Genomic DNA, 14,602 nt, shown 5'->3' with positions numbered 1-14,602 from the left:
CTTGACCTTTGACCTGCCACTGTTTGACTCTGAGGTCGGGGCATCTGATGAGCTGCTAATAAACACCCAGTTGTTGTTTGAGCTGAAGGTGCATCCTGACATCCAGCCCACTCCATCTGACTTCTAACCTCACTCTGTGTTCTACTTTCACTTTTTTAGTTGACTTAACTTCAACTAACTTTTTTTCCTCTTTAAAAAGACAACAACAATCTGTGCACTAACGCTGCTCTCAGATCTTCTTGAATGTTAATCCAACACATTATTCTGGTTTGTTTGTCATCGTTTTTCCTCCAGGTTTTCCGGAGGAGGAAACGGGCTTAACATGGGAAGACTGACACACAAACTTACGGTAGCTTGAGGAGGAAATAACGGGCGTAGTGACATGACTGCAGTGATGGTCGTTCCTCCACCAGCAGCCATATTAAACACTTGTGCTCTGAAGTCTTTTGACTCTAGCGCCACTACAAAACATAATCATTTAACCTCTGACCCTGAAATGGCTTCATCTTTAATCAGGTATCACTGAACGGAGCGCAGGCGTATTTAAGTCAAACGCACCCTCAGTGATGGTGGCTGCACTGGTGCTACTGGGACAAAGAGGGTTAATTAACTGGTTTACTGGGACAGAGTTCTAAAGTACTGGTTCTGCTGGGACAGAGGGGTTTCATAAACCAGTTCTACTGGGACAGAGGGGTTTCATATACTGGTTCTACTGGGGCAGATGGTTCATGCACTGGTTCTACTGGGCAGAGAGGGTTAATGAATGGTTCTACTGGGACAGAGGGGAGATGGCTGCCTGAATGCTCCACAGACGGAGGAGTGACTGGGCTAGTGAATCAGTAAGCCAGGAGGTGACTGACCTGTGCTGCTCTCGTCAGGGTTGTGAAACACAACAATAAACACATGAGTAATTATGTAAAGCGGCAGTAGGACGCAGCTGCAACAATGTGACACTGATAGAACACCTCAGAAACAAACATGTTTGTGCCATGACTTAATGAACACGATGAGTACATGACCCTGGTTACCCTCAGATGAGCAGCTGAATGTCAGCTGTGTTTGCCAGGTTTTGATAAACTGAAATGTTCATCAATGAGTTTTTCATTAATCAGGATGTAATGAGGTTACTGGGTCCATCTGAGGGCAGAGGGCTTGAGTTAGCCTTGAACGGGGGCAGCAGGCGGCTCACCTCTGGAACTACTGAGGTAGCATGTGTGTAACCTTAACCTTAACCTTAACCTTAACCTTAACCTTAACCTTAACCTTAATCTCAACAGCTGTGGTTAGTCAGGAGGGACTGCCACGACATCATCGGCACATCTCCAGAAGCTTTACATCTGTATGTTGTTAGCAGGTCGTTACAAAATGACTGCTCTTTGTTTAAAATACAACTTTTCAAGCCAAGCCAATATTTATGACATTTAGCCATTATAAACCTTTAATTATGAGCAGGTCGGTAGAGGTAATAATGTGGCGTTGCATAAACTAGAACACAGGAAGTTGATCTTATCAGCGCTGTCACAACAGCCCAGGTGTGACCTTGTTATGTGGGGCTGGGAACCCTGCAGTAACATGGTGTCCTGCTGCTCCTGTGTGTTTTTCCACACCAAAGTTTAAAATGACTTTGTTTTGTGATAACTGCAAAGCTCAACACCAGCAGGTCAGAGGTTCAAATCCTTCAGAAACACAGCTACGGCCCCGTTAAGACAGAGAGTGAGCGTGAAGATCGTTTCTTGTATTTTAAAGTCAAATCTACATATTTTTGATACTCTGTGAAACATCACACTCAAATATGTGATGCTGATTTTGTCATCTGTCAGGCAACCAGAATCCAACAGGTGCATGAAGGGGGGGAATCATCTTTCTGACATAACAGGATAATTCTGAAGAAAATATGTTTCTTAGAATTCTAAATTCTGCGTCCTGCAATTTTTTTTAATGCTGACAGCTTTTTTAAAATCTAAAATTCTATATGCTTTTAATGCCTTACTACTGCCTTACTAATGCCTTGTACTAATAGCTGAGGCTAAACTGAGGGTAGATTCACAATAGAAACATTTTCCTACATTATAAATCATATTTATGATTTAAACCTTTAGTTCCTGTCAGAGCACCTCTGACGCGTTCAGAAGGGGCGGGTCATCTTGGTTAGCGACCGCTGTGTCACCGGATCTGATTGGCTGAGACGCACTAGGCCCCGCCCTCGAGGCCCGTGGTAGTGACGTCACGTCGATCAGCTGTTGGAGCTCCACAACAACAACAAAAGAGGGAGCAGTCGGGCCGAGGAGGAAGGGACGAAAGAAAACAAGACAGACGGCGCCCGACGTCAGTCACGACTTTTTGAATTATTTATTTCTTCCGCGAAGAAACGTCTCTTTTTCTATTTAATCAGAAAAGAACTCGTCTACCTCATTTCTTACGGATTTTAACATTGTTTACGTCTCCCTTGTCGGCCGCTGGTGAGTCCTTTGTCTTCTTCTCGGTTAACGTTCGCGCTTTTTGCACGCATTTTTTCCAAGATATGACGATATTTTCAAACATTTTACAACAGTGCATCGTATTAAAGAGGGAGACGCAAATGGAAGCTGTGTTGTTCTTCGTTTCGGTGATCTTTTTCCGCAGGAAAAGCTGCACTGTTCGCGTAATCTGGATTTAATCCAGGCTATCCTTAGCTTGCTCAGCTAGTCGTTATTTTCTCCTTGACGTCAGTGCAGAAAATGAAAGGCGACGGTGAATAAAGAGAAATATTTCGCTGTGGATGATCATAGTTGAGCATCCAGACGGTGTCACCCTCCCTGGTGTAGAGTTACAGCCTCCTCCCCTTCTCTTTTGTAACACTCTCCAGGTTATTATTGGACCAGTTCCTTGTTTTTGTCCTCGAATTGGTCTCAGAAACAACTAAACATCCAGCCGATTAACCTTTCAGAACATTGCTGGAACAATCGACCCGCAGATTGTAGAATGTGCGTCGCAGTAAAAGTTTGACAAATTCGGTGTTTTTCTTACCCTACTTATGAATTTGGTTCATCTGAAAAAGTCACTCTGGACTTTTGTAACCTGTGATCAACCTTTTTGTTTGATTTTCCATGGTCCTGTTGGTTTTCACCTTGCTTTTGTGAAGTTATTTAGTCGCAGGTTTGGCTCCAGGTTAGAGTGACCCGTGGAGTCTGTTTCCACTGCGTTTACATCAGCTTGGAGGATCTGATCTAAGAGGTGCTAAGGTTGCAGGAGCTGTTTTTCTGTCGCGTCTTTTGTTGTTCACTCGAAGCAGAAAATTACGATGTCACTAAACGCATCAAAACGGGATGGTCGGTTGAAATTGCAAATGAGGCGTTCAAGGCCGTCAGGATTCGGAACTTTGGCTGTTGCCCTCTGCTGGTAATTTATAGGTTATATTTAAATGAAAGGCGCTGTTTTTCGTATTTACGCCCCAGTTGCTTCATACCTGTTGGGTATAGCCTCACGTCGTTTTGGAATCTGACAAACTCACCAGAAAAAAAATGTAAAATGTCCAGTAAGTCTGTTTAAACAGAAAAAAGACCTGGTCAGTCAGGACTTGTCGGTCCGTGAAAATGGTAACATCTAAAAGTTCTCACCTTATGTTTTTGTCTTTTCAGTGCTCTCCACGTGTTTTGCACTCTTCGGACCTGTGCCATGTTCTGTTGACCCTGCAGCTGATCCATGAGGACACCATGTCGACGCACTTTATAAGATTCTGACTGCAGCGGCAGCAGCGAATCCCTCAACCCATGAATGAGAGCCGAGCTGGGTCACAACCCTCACGCAGCCGCAAACCCCCGAGGGACGGTCAGAGATGTTGCAGAGGTTCGCCAGCGCGCTGTTTGGAGGAAAGGTGGAGGAGTTGAGTCGACACGGTCGACCAGAGGGGGAGAAGGGGCCAGAGAAGGAGGATGAAGAGTGGATCCTGGTCAATTACCTGGGTGAGGACCTAAACTGTCAAAAAAATTATGGCTGTTGGTTTAAAGTTAGAAGTAAAACACATGAGGTCCCCCAACAATCGGGGGAGAGAAGAAACAGGAAAAGGGTGCATGGGTCTATTTTCTAGGTCATGGTTTAAATGATGAGCTCTGTCTAACTTTAGTCGCCTCTGTTGGCTCTGAGGCTGCATTTAAAAGTAGCTCTAGCACAGAATAGATGCTGCTGTGAGCCAACTGTCAGAGCTCAGAGGGCTACAGCTCTGAGTTTGACCCGAATATAACCGAGAACTTTCAGGCCAGTTCCTCTCAGGTCAGTTGGACGTTCAGAGCTTTGCTGTTTCCTGTCGGCACTGTTAAACAGGGATTTCTGTGTGAAGTTGTGTGTGTGTGTGTGGGGGGGGGGGGGGTCCAGAAACAAGCCTTCGCGGTTTGGACGACAGATCTAAAAGGCTCTATCTGCTGGTCACCGGTGGTCATTACAATGCGTGTTGTTTGGTAAATTAGTGAACAGCCGGTTAAAGAGTCTTCATTTGCTTCCCCACAGCTGAACCCTGCTCGGCCCAGTGTGATTCTGGCCTCTCTGAATCCACCATTGGTCCTGAGGAGGAGGACGAAGACCTGGTGATGATCCCCTCGCCTATGGCCAGTCCCCCAATCCGCTATGCTTCCTGTACGTCGCTCAACTCTACAGCTGAAACGGACCCAGATGGAGGAGTGGAGGAGGAGGAGGAAGAAGAAAATGGGTTCTTCCGTCTGGATGTGGGCTCTTTGGAGGAGAGCTGGTTTGTCACCCCCCCACCCTGCTTCACTGGCCGTGGCAGCCAGCCTGTCCTGGAAACCAGCCCACTGGAAAACCTGCTGATCGAGCACCCCAGCATGTCCGTCTATGCCTACCACAGCCCCCCCAGACTGACCCTCGACACCCTTCCACACTCCCTGGACCTGGGCCTGTTACCTGAAAATAAGACCATTGCTTCAAAAAGCAAGTGTGAAGGTGTGAAGAAGGGCAGACGAACGCTGGACGGCACCCATCGCAGGTGAGTCCAGCTTAAACTGCAGAGGCAGTTAGAGGCTCTTTAAAGGTTGGTTTTGGGTTTCTGTCCTAGAATTTGATTAACGTTCGCCTCCCTGTCGCCCCCTGCAGGCCAGAGGCAGCCATCTTCCAACGCCACTCCAGCCAGCACTCTGCTCACGGCGGCCTCCTGCGACAGCGGGTGAGCAGCGCCACACAGTCCACCCCCCCGCTGTCCCGTAATGCCCTGCGACGCCTCAACCTGCTGCGCCCCCCAAAGGTCAACACCATGCACCTGCACCAGCCCAGCCAGCGACACCTGAACTTCTGACATCTTCACACCGGCCGTTCTCACACACACACACACACACTTTGGTCACCAGCAACACACCCTGCCCCCCGTCTGTTCTCAAATGTGATTGGATGGTGAAATAAGCTCCTCTTCCATCCTTCCTCCTATACACTGAGGAAGGAAGGAAGGATGCAAAGACATGCGTCTCCTAGTTGCCATGGAGATGTTTCACTCTCTTCTTATGTAGGGTTGATGCGGTAGGTCACTTTACCCAGCGGCTGGTTCAGGAGGCGTAAAGTTGATGTCGGGGTCCAGTCTCTTGGGCCCTGATGGGACTCAATCATGTGACCCGGTGTTTCCGGTGAATCGGCAGTAACAACCTGGACTAGTGAAGAAAATGAGCTTTGACCTGGTGAAAAGGTGGTTTCAACAGCTCTACTCTAATGGATCAGCTGCATGATGGGAAATGTAGAATCAGAGGTTTAAGCAGCTTCTTACCTGTTTAAACAAACAAGTCAGGATATTTAAGAGCTTCACTTTCCTTTACTCTCATTTAAACATGCATCTTCATTTCTTTAACAACAAACCTTTGGCTTCAAGTTGAGGTTTTATCATTTAGACATTGGTTGAGGAGGAGTGAATCGGACTGTCTCCTCCCTCACAATCCGGCAGGGGACCCTCACCACCCAGTTTCGCCGTGGTGAGGGTGGATTTTGCGCCGCTGAACCTGCGTCTGACTTTAGAATTCAGTACTTTTCAATTTTTTTCCTTTAAAAAATTTAAAAAGAAAACATACTGGGTTAAATATCACTAAACGCCTTGTTTTAACGGTAGTGGTGAAGGTAATGGAAATGAAAAATGTATTTAAAAAACTTCTAAAATATTTTTTGAAAGATAAACAGATCAGTACATATCAGTATGAAACTCTAAGTTAGTGTGTTGAGTTCTGCTGCATTCAGAATGTTGAGAAAATGGTTTCTTCTTGTATTTTGGTTTGTTCTTTGGCAAATCTGCAGTTCACTTCTCAGGGTCGAACAATCACCTTTTTCTGGTTAGGAACGATGACTTGATGCTGTCGCTTGTGCTGCACCTGTTCTGCTGATTCAGTTCTGACCCGCCGCGAGCTCCGAGCAGCCTGTTTTAATGAGTATTTTAATCCCGGACTGTGAAAATTTACTGGTAGATGTCGGAGATCTGGAGAGGAGAGTTTTCATGTTTTACCTGAACCTGGGGTGGTTTTAGAACAATGTCCTTAATTATTTTAACACCTGGACTTTTCATGTTAACGTAGTTACATTTACAAAAATAGTTAAACCAAAAATGTAGCACCAGTGGTTCATGGTAGTGTTGATGGTTTTGTTGTTTGTTCTTTTAGGTTTGTCTGTGACCTTTGGCTTCTGTGAGCAGCATCATCGATATTTGACTCTCGAATATATTGAATATATTCTTTTTCAACATTATCTGAAGCAGGTTTAAAGCCAGCTGAATAAATCTGTAATCTTGAGGAAAACAGTCTGAACTTGAACCAATTGTGAGGTGGAGCACGGAACTACGGGCCTGACGCCAGCCCAGTTCTCGGTGTCCGGGTCCGATGGATTCTGAGCCCTGACAGCTCTCAGATCAGATTTTTACAATCAGCCGCAGTTTTTACAGTGTGACTTTGTTTTGTGGTCATGATGCCTTACTCGGATTCTGTTGACTTTAGTTAGAATCTCAAGTTAGCTGTAAATATACAACCATAGGATTTCTCTGGGTATTTACACTGTCCTTTTCTCTCTGATATTGACCTTTTTCCATGTGAACTCATGTTTGTACACAGACAGAAGGGATGATCTGCCTCCTGCTGTAAGGAGCCTTAAATCTTTGCTTTTTTTATTTCCTCATTGTGAAACTAACAGGGATTTTTTTTTTAATGTTTTTGTTCAATGCCTTGAAATTTTCGGATCACGTGCCTTCCAGCTCGAAAGTTTATGATGCCGTGACAGTGCATCCATGAAGAACTTGAACCCCCTTTTTCTTGGCTGAAAACTGGAGCCCACAGCCGGACACCCCAGCCCAACTATGCACCACTCTGAAATCATTCATCGGTTCCACAGACTCAAACGGACAGAATAATGTAGCAAAAATGTTCCTTTTTCTGTGGTTGTTAAAGAAGTCTGGAGAATATTCTGTGGCATTTTTATTTTTCACTAAGTGTTTGTTGCTTTTTACTTGTTTAGTTTACTGAAAAAAATACAGCACTTTGCCAAAAAGGAAAAAAAGTTGTAGGAATTGTAGTGTTTCTATTTATCAGATTAACTCATCTGGTTTGTTTTGTATGTGTGGCAGATCAGATGGGAACAGTGCAGACATGTGATCACCTATTAGCCTTTAATAAATGTTTTCATACACACCTCGTCTCTGATGGCTTCCTCTGCGCTTCGTGGTCATGTGACCCTGTTCTTGTGTTCTCTGGACAATGGCTTAAAAGCCCCCATTAACAACACACACTGAGCTGTTGATTGTCTATATAATTGTCGACTCTGAAGACACAAATATAGAAAAACCTAAACAAAAAGTTTTTTTGTCAACCTTATAAATGTTGCTGGAGGCCTTTATGCCTGAAACTGCAGTGTCTTTAAAACTTATGAAGTAAGTTTCTGTCTCAGAGAGAGCAGAACTTTCTGTATTTGTGCTTCAACAACATCCAATGGTTCATTTGGCAGGTTGGTTATGTGTTTACAGTATATAATCAAAATAAAATGAACCCTTTTTTATGGAAAGGAATTAATTTACAAAACAAGAATTTTGATACTCGTGCCGACAGACATAGTTCCAGCTCGATAGTTCCAAAGCAATCCTCCTAGAGACGGACGTCCTGGTGATGTAGCCGTTCCTCTCCGTCTATAAGAAATGACCGATTGGGTCACATCCGGTGTGGTGTTTGTGTGTGTGTTTGTGCACGATTTCTTGGGTGGAGCATCGTTTGTACTCTCATCGAGTGAGTTTAGGCTAACATGAGCTGAAGATGGTCTTTTCGGGTTGTGAGTCTCCATCTGGTTAGAGCACAATTAGTCCTTATGCATATCAATAATCAATATTGTACTTTTCCCGCTCTGCATTTATTCACTAATTTGCATGTATGTCGCTTGTAAGGGAGACAGAAGATAAACATGAAACAGTTTGACAGCAGCACCACGTGCTCGCTTTGTTTACATCCTGGGAAGGAAGCACGCGGCCACCTCCTCTCGCTTTCTTATTGGTGCGACTCCGCATAGACCACACCTCCGGTGACACTGCTATGCGGAAGTTGTGTCGGTCCTTCGATAAAAACAGTAATTATTTCAGTTATTGGCGCGTTTTAGTGCAGTTTTCTGTAGCAGCGTGACTCCGCTGCATCTACCGAGCCGTTAAAATTTAACCGGAATTTGCAGAATTCTGTGATTACGAGAAAAAGTCAAATTGTGTTACACCGTCATGACAAACGAATGCAGGCTCCGGATAAATGTAGACTAAAAACATGTTAATCGCTCTCGGGTGGCTCGAATATCCATCTACAGCCGCCGCATTAACGCTATAGTCTGATTTAAACAGTTCGGCGCTGTTCGTTAGCTTAACGCTCGGTTCGAATTTGAACATTTAGCGCGTTTCTGTAAACCGGGAAGGCGCATGCGCAGTGCGCCCGGACATACGCGTATATGAGGATTGGCGCCGGCGCCACAGCTGATACTCATCCATTCATCTCCGAGGAGGTAAGAGAGCTGAGCCGACTCCGGCTTAAATAAGGCTCATTTTCTGTCCCCTTCTCTAGTTTACTCCTTCGTGTTTGGATCGGTCTTCCGTCTGAGGTCGCGGTGTTGGTTTGGGTTTTATTACAGCTAATTCGAGCTTCTTCGCCTGAACTCTGCTTTATCTTTAGCATCTCAGGGACCATCTGACTTTATCTCGACTCCTTGGTAGACTGGAACTACGGAGAGTCTCTAAAGAAGCCCATCAAAGCCCCTCTCCCCCGTCTTTAATTCTTTCAGTTGTTGATCGAAGTCAGACGAGTTGTCTTCCCGCAGAATCGGGGGTCATCCAGCTATGTTTGCTGGTAATTGTTGACCTAGTTAGCAGCTGTTCGGCTAACTCTGCTAGTACTTGTAGCCAGCGTCCGAATCGCGCTGGTGTCGCCTTCATGGGGCTGACTAAACTGTTTCCCTTCGGCTCTGTGGTCACCGAGACTTTGGCCCAGTAGTTGAGTGTTTTTAGGCCAATATAGAGGTTCTGAAGCGGCTGTTTGCCCCGATCTTCCCTCGCAGAGCTGATGGTGGTATCGGGGAGGGAGGACTCTTCCTCCCGCTTCTACACTACACAAATTGGCGCGTCTTTGAGTTTCATACCTTAAATAAAGTTCTTACATCTGTGTAATCGTACTTTCACGGGGCCGAAAAGCTTCTTTGAGAAGTGGTCTTCGATGACGGACAAGAAAATTGCGATAGAAATGTTTCATTTTAGAGCCTTTTTTGTTGGAACCCGGGGGAGCGCCCCCCCTTTAAGGCTCCACTAGCTCGTCGGGCTAGTTTGGACCCGGTTTTATCAGTTCAGGCCGTTCACATTAAAAGTGATCATGCCGGGTTAATGTGCTCTGCTCCAGCTTTGTTGGCCTGTTTACATTGAATTACGAACCTTTTGATCAGTCTCGATGAAGACAGACCAACTTGGCCGAAACTACGGGTTCTTTAAAACAGGCCTTCAGTATGCATAATTTTAAATATCTAATATCCTTTCAAGGGCTAACACAGAATATTGTATTTATATTTGGTCGCCCTGTTGTGACCTTCTCTGATCTTCCTATAGTGGTGCCTCAGAGCAGCTGCATTGTGTCTAACTTGTTTATAACTCATGTCTTACTCAGGTGTGGTGTTATAAATGTACTTGTGTCTCACCTGTACCTTCTTTCTGTCTGCAGCAGAGCCATAAATCCTGTGATCAACATGTCCAGACGAAGGTGAGCGCTTGCTTTTTGCTCGGACTCCATCGTGGTTTTGATCCCAATGGTCAATTTTGGGAAAAAGTCAAAACCCTTTACGACTCAGACGAGATTAGAGATGTTTTAGGGGCAGCAATGCATCAAATGAGGCACTAAAACCAGAGTAGAAGCTGTTGTTGGTTGAGTTTCTGTGAACTGATCCAATGGTTTAATCATTTCAGTGGTCGCATCACTCTGCAAACCAGAGATTCAAACATGCCTGAGCCAGCGACCAGAACCACCCTGAAGAGGAGGAAATCAGAGGTTTGACACGTTCGTGTTTGCGTTTCATCATCCTGAATTCAGCCATCAGACTCACTTATTGTTCCTTTTGCAGCCATCAAAGAAGAAACTGCAGCCTGGTGCTAAAAGACAGAGCTATGAAATACAGGTGTGTTTGGGTTTCTGTCCCCCATCTTTCCTTATAGCACCAATAAGGTTTGTCTAATCATTGCCTTTTTCTTTTCTTAATTGATAATGTTTGACTTATTTCACATTTGGTGGTGTGGATCATGTCCTGCAGTACTCGTTTTTCACCACTTGGGGTCGAATCTCATTGCATAGAAATATTCATATAGAAGTTGTCGGATGTCAGTTTCGGTTATGGCTGTGGCTCTGAAGTTCTTGTTCCTCCTGTAGAAATGCTGGTCAGAGGAAGGAGCGACTCCTTGTGTCCTCGTCGAAACCCCCCACAAAGAGCTGGAGCCGGTGGACCCGTCCGGCTTCAGACAGTACCGCTTCAGGAACCTCTTCATCAAAGCATCGCCCATCCCCCGCCTTAGGTGTGTGTTCTGTTTTAGTATGATGGTAACATTCAGGAGTGTCTGGTGGTTTCACAGGGGTGCTTCAGGAGTTCTAGCATCTTGTTCCTGAGAACATCTGGGCAGAATCCACATTATGCTTGAAAAAAAATGGCATCATGAATAAAATTGCTGCTCTTGTGGTGCAGCTGGGCCAGTTCTGATGACGTGTGGATCAGCATGCTGAACAAAGAGCTGAAGTACTTTCATGACCAGAGTTACCTGCAGCGACACGCCAGCCTGCAGCCCAAGATGAGGGCCATCCTGCTGGACTGGCTGCTGGAGGTGAGGGCGGAGCCGCACAGATTCCCTGAACGTGCACGCTGTCGCGGGTACCAACCCTATTTGTGTGCAGGTGAGCGAGGTGTACAGCCTCCACCGGCAGACGGCGTACCTGGCCCAGGATTTCTTTGACCGCTTCATGTCGACGCAGGAAGACGTCAACAAAGAGCTTCTGCAGCTACTGGGCATCACGGCCCTCTTCATCGCCTCCAAGATTGAGGTGGGTCGGCGGCTTACGGCCACGCTAGAATGTCACTCATGGTGCCTGAAGGGGTGTAATGGTTCAAAAGCTCCAGACCAGCAAACCAGGAATGTTCAGCTTGGTATTTTTTGTTCAACAGGAAATTTACCCTCCCAAAATCTTTGAGTTTGCCTACGTGACGGATGGAGCCTGTGACATATGGGACATCCAGCAGACAGAGCTGCTCATGCTGAAGGTGAGGGCACGTTGACGCAGACCAGCGCCGGCACATCTTCACAATCTTTTGGGGGGAAAAACTGACCGTGTGCTGCTCACGTCAGGCGCTGGAGTGGAACCTGTGCCCGGAGACACCGATCTCGTGGCTGAAGCTGTACGCTCAGGTCGAAGCCCAGAAGGATGAGGAGAACTTCCTCGTTCCGCAGTTCTGCCCAGAGACCTACATAAAGATCACGCAGGTACGAGCGCCGTTCAACACGCCGTGTTCAACATGAGGGTGGAGGTGTGACCTTTGACCTCTGCTCTGCAGCTGTTGGACCTGTGCATGATGGACATTGACTGGCTGGGCTACAGCTACAGCGTCCTCGCCGCCGCCGCCTTCTGCCACTTCTCAACATTCGAAGTTGTTCACAAGGTGTCAGGTGAGTCTGACCTGGTCCCCATAGTTCCCGATGTCACTTTGGAGGTAGCGCTAACTCTGTGTGTGCGTCAGGCCTGACGTGGGAGAGTGTGGCCCCCTGTGTTCGGTGGATGACGCCCTTCATGGACACGCTGCGAGCTGAAGCCACGCCTCAACTCAAAGACTTTCCAAAAGTCAAAGCTGATGACAGACACAACATCCAGACACACGTGTCTTACCTGGAGCTGCTGGTGAGCTAACGACCAACGCTAACCCCTGGGAAGGTTCCTGTGGCCAAATGTTAAGACCTGAGAACCTTCTGCAGATCTTAGGTGGGCTCAAGGTGGCTGGACGGCTGGGCCAGCCCAGTGCTTTGTCCACCAGATGACCCCCAACATTCTGAGCAGATATTGACTCGTGTAGGAGTGATCTGAATGTTGAATGTTCTTTGTTTTGAACTAAGTTGCAGGGACTTCAGGCCACAGGAACCCAGAGGTTCCAACAAATGTTCAGGAGCTAGTTTTAGACTTCTGCCTTAACTAATGTTAATGTTTGGGTTGCAGAGAAAAGCTCAGAAACGCCAGGTGGACGTCCCCGACTGTCAGCTGTCACCTGCGGCCGGTGCAGCCCTCCTGACTCCGCCTAGCAGCACAGAGAAACTGACCAATCCCTGATCAGGAGGCTGATGGATGGCATCCAGTTTTAACCCATTTTTATGGAACTGTTGGTTTGTTTTTTGTTTTTTTTAAGAACTGAGACGTGGAAGTTGTCAGAAAACTTCCTGGGGTCACAAACCTGATTAACATTTCAACACGGATGCGGCAGCAGGTTGCTTTTCCAGCTTCTGCGGCACCGACTGTTGGACCTGTGAGGGATCACCTGGTGCTGAAATTCAAACGGTGCTTTTGTCAGATTCTCAGGAACAAAGATTCATGGAGAATTTTATCCTTGTCTGTCTGGCGCATGTGGACTTTCCATGAGCTGACGGAACAATCGGACTCTGCTGTGAAACGTCCAGAAACCTGCAGGCTCTTGAACGCACCTCATCCATTTACGTTCACATTCTGTCGCACATTCTTGTTGCATTCCTGGAAAACTTGACTTGCTGAGAAAAATCTGCAAACTTTTCAATGTTTGTATTTATTAATTAGCCATATTACAATTTCATGTTAAGAATTTGAGCAGTAAAGAGCTCTGATCACTGCCAAAGGCAAAAGCTATTTATGATTTAGCGCTCGAGTTAGTTTTGTGAAGCAGACTTGTTGTTTTAGTGCCTTTTTAAGAAAAAAGAAAAAAAAATTACAGCATAGAAATGTACTGCTTAACTTCAGCTGGCCAGAGGAACAAACCTGAGGACCTGGTCAACTACATGCCAAGGATGTTTCTGTAAATACGGCAAGTGAGAACTGTCATTTTCATTTATACTAAATTGAAATAAATTAAACTGATATGAAGGCGGAGCTTCACCTCAACATGGCTGCAGAACAGGAAGTGTCACGAGAGCAGCTAATGTCCGACGTGCTTCGGTTAAATGCATCACATTTTTACAGATGCATCATGTCAACATTTCCACCTCTGGAAGGATCTCGTCTGAGTTATACTTTAGATAAGATTCATCTCGACTGGTCATAGAATATGTGTCAACACTGCACTGATCAATCAACTATTAAATGTAGACGCGCTGTCATAGTTGGTCACATGGTGGCAGCATTGACGCACCAGCTTATTGGCCTTTAAGTCGTAAAAACTTCAAACGCAGTCAGTTTTAGATAATTAGAATGAAGTTAAATGTTTATAAAGATAAACTTTGCACCTCTGTTGGATAAAATGCAAACTAAAAACAAATGTTTTGGGCGTCTCAACGTGAAGGTCAACGCCTGCAACGGTTCCACTTCCTGAGTCGTGACCATAATAATGCAGGGTCCAAATAAACCGGGCCAAGATGGAGCAATCTCAAGTGGACCTGGACCTGAACCAGCGGGCGCTCCATCAAGATTATATATTCGACTGTGTCGAACCATAAATAATGACCATGCCGGAATAAAATATCAAGCCTGTAGATAGCTGTGGGGCAGAATACTCCTCCTCCTGCCAGCACCTCTGTACTTACAGCACCAGCGGTTGGTAGGAACTCCTCGGACAACAATCGGGAAAATTTAGGTATCAGGGAGGGAGAGAGCTCTCCCGCTGCTATGTGTCCCATTCCCCCGTCCTCCTTGTCGGCATCTTTGTCCTCTCCATCGCTTTCAGGTGTGAAGGTGGCCGTCGAGTCGTTTTCTTCGTCCTCGTCGTTCTCGTCTTCTTCATTGCCCCGGGAGCGAACTGGGTCCAAATATTTTGTTTTTTAATGAGTAAAATTGTCTATTCCTACAACAGAACGTGTTATGTCATCATTTATCTCTACAGTTTTCTCAAACCATCATCTTCCCTGTGAAAATCCACTTTTCTGAAGCCCAAGTCCGTACAATCA

At 45.9% G+C, this 14,602-nt stretch overlaps 2 protein-coding genes across 6 annotated transcripts; both read left to right on the top strand.

The window, feature by feature from the left end:
• Window positions 1-2,241: 2,241 nt before the first annotated feature.
• tp53inp1 (tumor protein p53 inducible nuclear protein 1) lies at window positions 2,242-7,634 on the top strand. The gene is made up of 4 exons (XM_003977679.3): window positions 2,242-2,459; window positions 3,618-3,941; window positions 4,483-4,975; window positions 5,083-7,634. Exons 2-4 carry the CDS (start codon window positions 3,815-3,817, stop codon window positions 5,279-5,281), a joined length of 819 nt encoding a protein of 272 aa, XP_003977728.1. The 5' UTR covers window positions 2,242-2,459; window positions 3,618-3,814; the 3' UTR covers window positions 5,282-7,634.
• A 1,116-nt stretch (window positions 7,635-8,750) lies between these two features.
• On the top strand, window positions 8,751-13,586 carry ccne2 (cyclin E2). 5 transcript variants are annotated; one of them, XM_011618867.2, is made up of 12 exons: window positions 8,751-8,973; window positions 10,173-10,211; window positions 10,415-10,496; window positions 10,570-10,623; window positions 10,872-11,014; window positions 11,182-11,317; window positions 11,388-11,534; window positions 11,656-11,751; window positions 11,837-11,971; window positions 12,043-12,154; window positions 12,226-12,383; window positions 12,696-13,586. In XM_011618867.2, the coding sequence occupies exons 2-12, from the start codon at window positions 10,198-10,200 to the stop codon at window positions 12,804-12,806; spliced, it is 1,188 nt and encodes a 395-aa protein (XP_011617169.2). In that variant the 5' UTR covers window positions 8,751-8,973; window positions 10,173-10,197; the 3' UTR covers window positions 12,807-13,586. The 5 variants fall into 5 exon arrangements, with proteins under 5 accessions (XP_011617169.2, XP_011617171.2, XP_011617170.2 ...); XM_011618869.2 differs by lacking the exon at window positions 8,751-8,973 and adding an exon at window positions 9,044-9,069; XM_011618868.2 differs by lacking the exon at window positions 8,751-8,973 and adding an exon at window positions 9,076-9,314.
• Window positions 13,587-14,602: the final 1,016 nt, after the last annotated feature.

Source organism: Takifugu rubripes, chromosome 7, assembly GCF_901000725.2.
Source record: "Takifugu rubripes chromosome 7, fTakRub1.2, whole genome shotgun sequence".
Classification (NCBI taxonomy): Eukaryota; Metazoa; Chordata; class Actinopteri; order Tetraodontiformes; family Tetraodontidae; genus Takifugu; species Takifugu rubripes.
Note: the sequence above shows the minus strand (reverse complement) of the source record. Positions and strands in the feature narration are given on the sequence as shown.